The sequence below is a fragment of the Lycium barbarum genome, chromosome 9 (genome assembly GCF_019175385.1).
Source record: "Lycium barbarum isolate Lr01 chromosome 9, ASM1917538v2, whole genome shotgun sequence".
Lineage (NCBI taxonomy): Eukaryota > Viridiplantae > Streptophyta > Magnoliopsida > Solanales > Solanaceae > Lycium > Lycium barbarum.
Genome location: NC_083345.1, coordinates 106,587,576 through 106,597,882, shown reverse-complemented (window position 1 = coordinate 106,597,882; position 10,307 = coordinate 106,587,576). Strand labels below are relative to the sequence as shown.

General features: G+C 34.0%; 1 protein-coding gene across 1 annotated transcript; it reads left to right on the top strand.

Annotated features, from left to right (window-relative positions):
- The first annotated feature begins 4,804 nt into the window (after positions 1-4,804).
- Positions 4,805-9,489, top strand: LOC132611364 (polygalacturonase-like). The gene is made up of 4 exons (XM_060325797.1): positions 4,805-5,251; positions 6,878-7,167; positions 8,334-8,559; positions 9,037-9,489. The coding sequence occupies exons 1-4, from the start codon at positions 4,823-4,825 to the stop codon at positions 9,265-9,267; spliced, it is 1,176 nt and encodes a 391-aa protein (XP_060181780.1). The 5' UTR covers positions 4,805-4,822; the 3' UTR covers positions 9,268-9,489.
- Positions 9,490-10,307: the final 818 nt, after the last annotated feature.

The following is a 10,307-nucleotide window of genomic DNA, read 5'->3' as shown; positions in this document are numbered from 1 at the left end:
ACTTGCCACAAACTTCGTCCTCTCGCTTAACCAATTATACCACGTTGTAGAGCGTCTTGAACTTGTTAAGAATTCAAGAAGGAAGGGATTTTTTTTTTGGATCAAGATTAATAGTCTTGGAATTTTTTTTTTCTCTTTGAAGGGGGGCCGAACCCCCTTTCTTTTTTTGCTCTTCACTTCTTGTTTTCTTGAAGGTTCTTGTGTAAGAATGAAAAATGGTCCTCTTTATCCTATTTATCACATGGATTAAATTTCCATGGGCCTTGGGCCATTTTTTTTCCTATGGCCGGCCATGTGATGGGCCTTTTCCCCTTTTTTTTTTTTTTTTTTTTTTTTTTTTTTTTGTTTTCAAGCCCAACTCACTTATAGACAATATTTGTAATTCACGAAACTAGTTTCCGAAATTCCAATTTTGCCCTTAGCCTTCTCCGATGTCTCCGCATCAATATTTTCCATGAATATCACACATATGTTAAATAAAATAAAAACATAGCCTTATTTCCTACAAGGCAAGATTATTCCAAATTTTTTCGAATGCGCAAACACGGGATATAACAGAGGGCTTGGCCGGGACGATCCACCTTCTTAAAAAAATATTTTTGATAATTCTTTAATTTAAATTTTAATATAAAAATGCTTACATAAATATTTACAAGATAATATTACAGTTTACTACTTGCTAATCCTTTTATTTTTAATTGTTTTTTATTACATGGGGGGTAGGGGAAGGGGAAAACTACTTGCCAATCAAGTCTTAAATCCACGAATAAAATAATTCTAATAATATTTATTAAGTTTGGCTTCGAGTAAAAATTTGGTTGTATGACTTCAATCTGAAATCTTTACCATTCTATGCAATTACCTTGTTATTTGTATTTAAATTTTAAGACTTGGGTTTCTCAAATATATGCTGATTTAAGTAGACTTTGAGTTTGGACTCCTCTTGTTATTTTTAGTATTGTACTGTCTTTTTATTTTTTTATTTTTTACTTAAATTTTTTATTTGGCCCACGGGCCGGCCAAACCCAGCCTCGCTCAAGCCCACACCTCTGGATCAGTAAGTGAAAATTAGGGATTTAATGAGTTTAACAAGTGTTAATTTTGTTGGTGAATATTTTACCTTGAGATGAGGTGATATATTTTGGGCAATTCGCAGGAATGCCCCTTATTCGGGGTGGTCTTTAATTTTTGCCCCTCAAATTGCTGGTCTTTAATTTTTGCCTTTCGCCTATAATACCCTGAGGTTTTGGGTTCAAACCCTAGCTCAAGCATTTAAAAAAAAATCACAAGGCAAAGCTTTTAAAAGAGTTGCGGCATAGGTTGCCTTAAGGCATAATTAAAGTTCTGCTGGATCCGGCAGAGGTTGCCTTATAAGGCAGATTTTCAGCTATGCCAAGGCAATCTCTGCGGGAGACGGCATATATAGGTTGTCTTATGGTATAAGTAAAGTTATGCCAGATCCAACATAACTTTAGTTAGGGCAATTTGCAAGATTGCCCTTCGTTGGGAGTGGTCTTTAATTTTGGCACCTCAAAACAGTGGTCTTTAATTTTTTTCCCTTCGCTAAAATCCCTTTGGTTCGGGGTTCGAACCCCCGCTCAGTCAAAAACTTTTAAAAAAAAATCGCAAGGCATAAGTTGGGATTTACAGGGCATAAATTGGGTTCAAACTCTGCCTCAAGGCAAAAAAAAACAATTACTGGAATTTTGCAAACCTCTGCCTTATAAGGCAGACTTTCAGTTATGCCAAGGCAGCCTCTGCCGGAGACGGCATAGGTTGTCTTAAGGCATAACTAAAATTATGCCGGATCCAGCATAGGTTTTAGTTATACCTTAAGACAACCTATGTCGGATCCGGCATAACTTTAGTTAGGGCAATTTGCAGGATTTCCCTTCGCTCGGGTGGTCTTTAATTTTGGCCCCTCAAATCAGTGGTCTTTAATTTTTGTCCTTCGCTAAAAGCCCCTTGGTTTCGGGTTGGAACCCCGCTCAGTCAAAAATTAAAAAAAAAATCGCAAGGCATAAGTTGGGATTCGCATAGCATAAGTTGAGTTTCAAACTCTACCTTAAGGCAAAAAAAAAAAAAACAATTGCTGGAATTTTGCAAACCTCTGCCTTAAGACTTAATTTTGGGTAAAAGTTTGCCTTAAGGCATAAGTTGGGGTCCAACATATGCCTTGCAATTTTTATTTTTTTTTACTGAGTTTGGGTTCGAATCCAGGACCTCTGGGTGTTAAGCGAAGGGCAAATATTAAAAACCACCAATTGGAGCGGCAAAATTAAAGAGCACCCCAAAAAGAAGGGCAATCCGCGCAAAAAAATGTTTTAGTTGTGCCTTAAGGCAACCTATGCCGCATAAAAGAAAACTTTTTCCAAAGTCTTGCCTTGCAATTTTTTTTTTTTAAGCAGGGTTTCGAACTCAGAATCTCAGAATATTTTTAACCACTTTTTAGTATATTGAGTCATGCAAGGGTCTTCATTAAGTTTCCAAATTTTTACGCTGCTAACATGTCTTAAACACATCGCTACCTTCAAATGGATTCTACAATAGTCATCGAAGTAATTTTTTTCAAAAAACAAAAAAGATCATGGAAAATGACTTCATTCCAAATAGAGTTACGTGACTACGTTAGTCTATTATATTGTTCTTCTGGTGATTTCATAGGATTTGAAATGAGGAAAAGTTAATACACACCTTTGATGGTCCAATGGAAGAACGTCATCCGTGATCAAAATTCTACTGAATATTTAAATATGGAAGATGCCAAATGATCATTATTAATAAAGAAAAAGCTTGAGTCTCGCCTTTGTCCTCGGTCAAACCAATCAAAAGGATATTCCCATCTTCAGCTTAATCAACTTCGCAAATCTATAATCTTTCTGCATTTATGAAGATTTAGAAACACTATTCTTTTCAACTGTAACTTATGATTTTCTTCTACCAAACAATTTATATACAGTTAATCTTAATTTTCTTTTAATTAATCTTAAATAGAGTCTCAAAAAGTAAGAATTTTGTGTGATTATTTTTATGCATGTCATAAATTAAACTTCGAAACAAATATGTCCATTTTGCTTTCAAATATAAGTAGGGTTAGGTAGTCGCTGAGGCATAATTTTTATAAAGGGTTCAGCATATACTATATATATAAGATGTAATTTTTTGGCGAATGAAGGTTGGATAAATAACCACTATAGAAATCAAAGGCTTCTTTGTGGCAGTTGTTTACTTCGTTTCGCGGCGGTTTGAACTGCCACAACAGTATAAAAATAACGACGGTTTAGACCTGTCGCCTGATAAGCTGTCATTAAACCCTCTCGCGGCGGTTTAGGTGAACCGTTGGAATAACTGTTGCAAATTGTTATACAACGGCGGTTTAATTCAATTAGCGAGTTTTTTTACCCGCATATACCAGTACTTGTTTAGCGACGGTTTAGGTTCATTTTCGACGATTTAACCCGTAAAACTAAAAATACAATACTGACAGTTTGTATTTCAATTTGCGGCCGTTTAACCCAATTCTTTTTCTTTAAAGAATTTGCTAGCTATTTTTTCATATTCCAACCTTTAGCAACATAGTGATTAAGTAGCAAAAAAAACTTTTCAAAATATTCAACAACTCGCACATTCAGATAAAACATAACATTCAAACTTTCAACATAAATGTATTGATTTGTATTAATGGTTCCATGAAAACAAAATTCACTACAAACAAAATAAGCAACTGAACCATCACAAGTAAAATTCACGGTTCCAAAAAAACAAAGTCCACTGCTTCCGATCCATTTACCTTTTTTTTTTTTTTTTTTTTATAGTGAACCCCTTCGGATTTGCTGCTTTAGCAGTGGTAAGGGACAATCAAATTATAAAGGGAGGAGCGGATGAGGCCCTTAACCAGAGGTCTCGGGTTCAAGCCCCGGGTATGGAAAAATTCTTCGTGGGGAGCGCTTTCTACGAATGGGTCCTACGCAGTGTGAATTCGGACTTAATTGGGCTCCAATGCGAGTACCGGACACTGGGCGGAAAACAAAAAAAATTATAAAGGTTAAAAGTTTGTCATTTCGTATAAGTTATACCCTAGTTATATATTGACATCGTAATTTCTTTTATATTATTAGTACAATATAATTGAATATAACAGGTTTTACGTCAACTTAATTATGATAAAATATTATACATTGCCGAGCCACAAAAAACTTATGCACTCACCGTGCATATATATATATATATATATATATATATATATGTATGTATAAGCTGCAGGCCACATCAATCAACGTAGAACTGAAACTTTCAGAATTCTAAATTAAAATCTCTCCGTTCCTTACAAAGCAGCTTGTACATAACTTCTACAATATTTTATTAACATCATTTGCTGAAGAATATAATTAACATTTCTAAATATTTCTTCAATTTAAAGATCTAGCTAATTAATGACTAAAGCAATATCTGAGAACTGGCAACTCACATGTTGATGTTTTACTCAAACCAATGCATTCTTGGCGTTCTTTGTGGATCTTACAAAGACCATTAATCTTAATCTCGTGATCTTTCTTCTAATTTTGAAAAAATTATGTCACATTAATTAGCTACACATCCCCCAAGGATTCATCAACTCCATGTCCCACACATATTGTTTGAGTACGCGCAATGTATATTGTTTGAGTACGCGCAATGTACGTTTGACATTTGATTTATCACCTTAATGGTTGTCTCCATTGGATCCAAACTAAGCAAAAGAACTAATCTATATAAATGTACACATTACTAACCTTCATGCTCATTACAACCTTAAACTCCTCACATTACACTCCAAAACAACATGGCCAACTTCAAAACATTTTTCTTTTTCTCTTCTTCCATTCTATTATTGCTTATACCTTCTTGTTTAGCTTACAATGTGGTTAGTTTTGGAGCTAGAGGAGATGGAAAGACAGACTCAACCGCGCCATTTCTTCGTGCGTGGATGTCTGCTTGCAGCTCAACTAGTCCTTCCAACGTGTACGTTCCTAGGGGAACATACGTTATAAGGCCAGTGACATTCACTGGCCCATGCCGGAGCAGAATTGAGTTCCGGATTAATGGAACTATCGTTGCTCCGACAGATTATAATGTCATTGGAGGTTCTAGCTTTTGGATTTTGTTTTATAAAGTTAGTAGGCTTTCTGTCTATGGTGGAACAATTGATGCCAAAGGACATAGTTTTTGGTCTTGTAGAAGATCTGGTCATTCTTGCCCTCCTGGAGCTAGGGTACGTAATTATGTTTTTAATCAACTCATATATAGTTATCTTGGTTCCTCAACTTAAACATGTGTTTATCTTAGAATAACAATGTACAAGGATTTGTATAATATCATTTCATTTAAAATATGACAAGAGGAAAATATCTCATAATTTTTATGGGATAATTACATTTTTAGTCTGCCCTAATAAACAATAGCCAACATATGTATATGGTTTGAATATTATATATATAATCAGTATATATGGTTTGTATATTTTAACTAACACCCGTAATTAATTCCCGCCTATGGGCCAAAAAGGAAAAAAGAAAACCAAAGCTTTTTACATTGTATATCATATTTTATTTTCTTGGCTTATAAATATGTTTATATGTGGTAGATTTTTATTTGGTATAATATTGTCTTGACATGAATTTAAGTAAATATGGTCAGTGATGATTCATATACCCAACTCAATTTATTTAGGATATACCCAACTCAATTTATTTAGGACTGAAGTATAGTTATTATAATTGTATTAAAGAATTAAGATAATACTTTACAAAAGTTGCTATATAATACGTAGTACCATGGGCAAAGCTGGGGGCATAAGAGTTTTCACCCGAATCCTCTTTGCGGAAAACACATAACATTAACAACAACAACAACAAGCCCAGAAGAATCCCACCATGTGGGGTCTGGGAAGGGTAGAGTGTACGCAAACCTAACCCCCACATTGAAAGGTAGGACGGCTGTTTCCGAAAGACCCTCGGCTCAAGAGAGGAAAACAAGACAAAAGGTTAGATAGGGCCAAGCATATAAAAAACAATATCAAAACGAGGAATAACAAAAGCGAGGAAGTCATGGTAGAAAGGAGCATTAACTACCATAGATAAATAAGATAATCAAAGTACAAAGGCCTAACAAATATAAGCAGAAATCAAATACAGAAATCAACTGGCAATACATGAATGAGCAAAACTACAACTACTATGGTGAAAGGATAAGCAACCTAGCCTTCTATCCTAATCTGAGTCCTCCACAACCTCCTATCTAAGGTCATGTCCTCGGTAAGCTGAAACTGTGCCATATCCTGTCTAATCACCTCTCTCCAATACTTCTTTGGCCTCCCTCTACCTCTCCTGAAACCGTCCATAGCCAACCTCTCACACCTCCGCACTGGAGCTTCTGTGCCTCTCCTCTTCACATGCCCAAACCATCTCAGTCTCGCTTCCCGCATCTTGTCCTCCACCGATGCCACTCCCACCTTGTCCCGGATATCTTCATTCCTAATTCTATCCCTCCTAGTGTGCCCACACATCCATCGCAGCATTCACATTTCCGCGACTTTCATCTTCTGAACATGAAAGTTCTTGACTGGCCAACACTCCGCCCCGTACAATAAAGTCGGTCTAACCAACACTTTGGAGAACGTATAACATTATATATACAAAATCAAAATTAATTTTATGCATATATAGTAGAAGATGTTGAATTCCCTTAACACATCGTGTGTTTACTTATTTATATTTGGAATCTCCTTAGTAAAAATTTTGACTTTGCTATTGCGTATTACTAATTACTCCTATAATTTGATACTATTTCATATGTTCAATATTTTCTGACACTTGATTATCTCTTTGTTTGGATGCAGTCAATAACATTCTTGTGGTGTAATAATGTACTGCTAAGTGGATTAAAATCAATGAACAGTCAGATAATGAATATGGCAATTGATTACAGCAGCCATGTGAGAGTGGAGAAAGTGAGAATAAGAGCACCAAGTGGAAGTCCAAATACTGATGGGATTCATGTAGAGAATTCAAGGGATGTTACCATCACAGATAGCATCATCCAAACTGGAGATGACTGCATTTCTCTTGGCCCTGGATCCATGAATATGTTGATTCAAAAGATTGGTTGTGGCCCCGGACATGGCATCAGGTAAATTCAGAGACGCATTCAAAATTTTAAACATATACTAGTATATATTAGTGTTGACGTTCAAGGTTTTGCTGAGAAAATGACAAAAATAATCACTTATGTTTGGTGTGGATTCAAAGTAGTCTCTGAAATATATTCATGAGTAATTTTGATATTTTAAGTTTGCCAAAAGATAGTATTTTTGGTTTCTGTCAAATACTTTAACAAACTCTGTCTGTTAGATTTGACAGAAGCTATGAATAAAAATTAATTAGAAATATCAGAAAAGATCCATCAAACCATAAAAACTGCAACACCAAAAACAATACTATACACCAATATCTGTCCAAAAATATGTTAAAAGGACTACTTTGAACCTAATCAAACATACGAGGTCGTTTCTGTTATTTTCTCAGGTTTTGCTCGTCTCTTGATTCTCTATTTGGAGAAGTATATGCTTAGTCAAATTTGATATCTTATTCAAATTTGTGAATTTGAATTCATTAATTCTAAAATAAAAGATAGAAGTCTATTCTAATTGAGGGTCGGTTTTTGTTTTGAGAACTTCAGAACCAAAAAGAAATTTTAAATTCTTTTCGATATGAAATTATAGCCTATACGTTTAAAATTATGATTCAAGAGTATCTATAGGAAAAATAATAATCTTCGTCCATCTGTTTTGTAATGCAAGTTGACTTGGTCAAGTAGAGTTGGTAGATCTTCTAATATGGACAATTTTTTGAAAGTAGAAACATTTATCGAGAGAGTCGTTAGTAGATTTTGCTGCCACTTATAATGCATTTGCATTTTTTATTTTTATTTTTGCCCTTCTTCCGCTCTCTCTTTTCCTTTTTGTATAAAAGATAGAACTGTGAGCTCGGTTAGATATGATTATTTTTAAAATAATTTTAAATAATCTTTGGTCATATATAGAATTAATATTTTTTTTTTTAAAACCAAATTGAAAAATGAGTTTCAAGTTTAAATTAGAGATCTTGATCAGTTTTTGTGGTTAATTTTGTGTTTCGCGTACGAAACTTCTACTTTTTCCAAGTTAAATGCATGTTCAAACAAAGTTTCAACTTTCAAAGACATTTTTTTCACTTGTTTTTTTTTTTTCTAATATAACATTTTCTTACGTCCAAATGCCTACTATATATCTTGAAGATTTGGTTGTCAATTTGCAGCATAGGAAGTTTGGCAAATGGTTATAATGAAGCTGGAGTCCAGAATATAACAGTGGCAAATTCAGTATTCACCAAGACACAAAATGGTGTAAGGATAAAGTCATGGGCAAGGCCAAGTGATGGCTATGCAAGAAATCTCATGTTCAGAAATCTTGTTATGAGGAACGTTGGCTACCCCATCCTCATTGATCAAAATTATTGCCCCGATAACAGTTGTCCTCACGAGGTATAATTCTTTACACTATCGGTGTATAGAAATTAAATTCTATTACAAGTTATTATTCAAAAGATTTTGTTATTATTTATATCCATCTATTAGTTAAACTGTTAAAGTAAATAATATGAAATTAAAAGATGACTTTTCCCACAAGTGAGGAAGTCACTTTCCCACATTTGATAAAAAATATCTTCAAAAATACTTTTCTTATAATCAAAAACCAGAAAATAACTTTATTATGAAAACTATTTTGGTGGAAAATGACTTCTCCCATATACGCAATTACAAACAAAGGGAATACTCTATTATACATATGTTGTTTCTACAGGCTCTTATAAAGTTGAACTCATATTGTTTAATCTAGCAAATTTCAAACTTAAAAAGTGCTAAAATTGTAGTAGCAGTAATGTTCCTAGAGTGGACTTTAGGAACTTGTTTTAATAGTATTTGTTTTGATCTTACTAAATTCGGAAAATATTATTGCAGAGTTCAGGAGTAAAGGTGAGTCAAGTGACATACAAGAGTATAAAGGGGACATCTTCAACACAACAAGCCATAAAATTAGATTGCAGCAAAACAAATCCATGCAGTGGTATCACATTACAAGATATAAAGCTCACTTTCGTGGACTATCGTTTGAAAAGGCCAGCCTTAACCTATTGTAGAAATGCACAAGGGACACATCACGGCACAGTTATGCCCAAGAGTTGCTTCTAGAAACACCATATAATATTATATGGACTGGTGGGAGTAATGACTAATGATAATTAATTAGTTTTACTAAAATAGATTTGCGTTACGGAAAGATACATATACTTGCTGTGTATATATTTCCGACTTCCCAGTAGAAAAGAAAATAGGAAAAGAAGCTCATTTCTCATGAGTCTTATTTTCTTGTATTACTGGTCATTTTTTTCAGTCTTGTGGGGTAGTTTTGAAATAAAGAGATAATTGTAACTATTGATTTTCTCATGATTGCAGTAGGTAAGGAACATTTGGGTGACTTTTTTGTTACGAAAAATATCTTACTTATTTTGGTGGTACTCAAGTATTCCCTTCGTTCACTTTTATTTGTTCAATATTCTAAAAAATACATTTTTACTTTTGCTTGTCACTTTTAGCATATCAAGATAAAATAATTTTTTTTTATGGTTTACCCATAGGATTAATTACTCATTTCAAAACAATTTTTAAATCCATTAAAACTATACAATAATTAATATGGGTATCATGGTAAATTATACACTTTATTTATTATTTCTTAAAGTGTGTGCAGAGTCCATAGTGGACAAGTAAAAGTGAATGGAGGGAGTAATTATTAATTGAGTTTTATACCTTTTTAGTAACAAAAAAAAAATATTTTAGTGACCTTGATGCAATAAAATATAAATTGAGTTACACCGTTTGCTTCTCTCTATCAGTTTTAATGAGCTTGTTCTCGTTGAGAGTTGGTCTAGAAGCTAAGGTTTCTAGCAATTATTATTCACTAGCTAAATTCGATATAGTGAAATCTTCTTTTGAGGAGAAGCAATTGGCTTGTTATATACTCATTCACTTGGTATATATATAGTATCAAAGCTGATACATTGTAAAATGAATTCATACAACATTTCGAAGCCTATCGGTTAACAACATCCATCAAGTGAAAAATTCCAACTAGTTTGATTAGCCAACCACCCCTTTTGCACTTTGCCTTATCTAGCTGGTGATTCAGTAGTGGAGAAGGTTAATAAAATCTTGTTAATTAGGCATGGGGC

Excerpts from the sequence above, each read along its gene's own strand:
- LOC132611364 (XM_060325797.1), top strand. The coding sequence starts at position 4,823 with ATGGCCAACTTCAAAACATTTTTCTTTTTCTCTTCTTCCATTCTATTA. Across the intron at positions 7,168-8,333 it reads GGCCCCGGACATGGCATCAG|CATAGGAAGTTTGGCAAATG; the intron begins GTAAATTCAGAG and ends GTCAATTTGCAG. Across the intron at positions 8,560-9,036 it reads ATAACAGTTGTCCTCACGAG|AGTTCAGGAGTAAAGGTGAG; the intron begins GTATAATTCTTT and ends ATATTATTGCAG.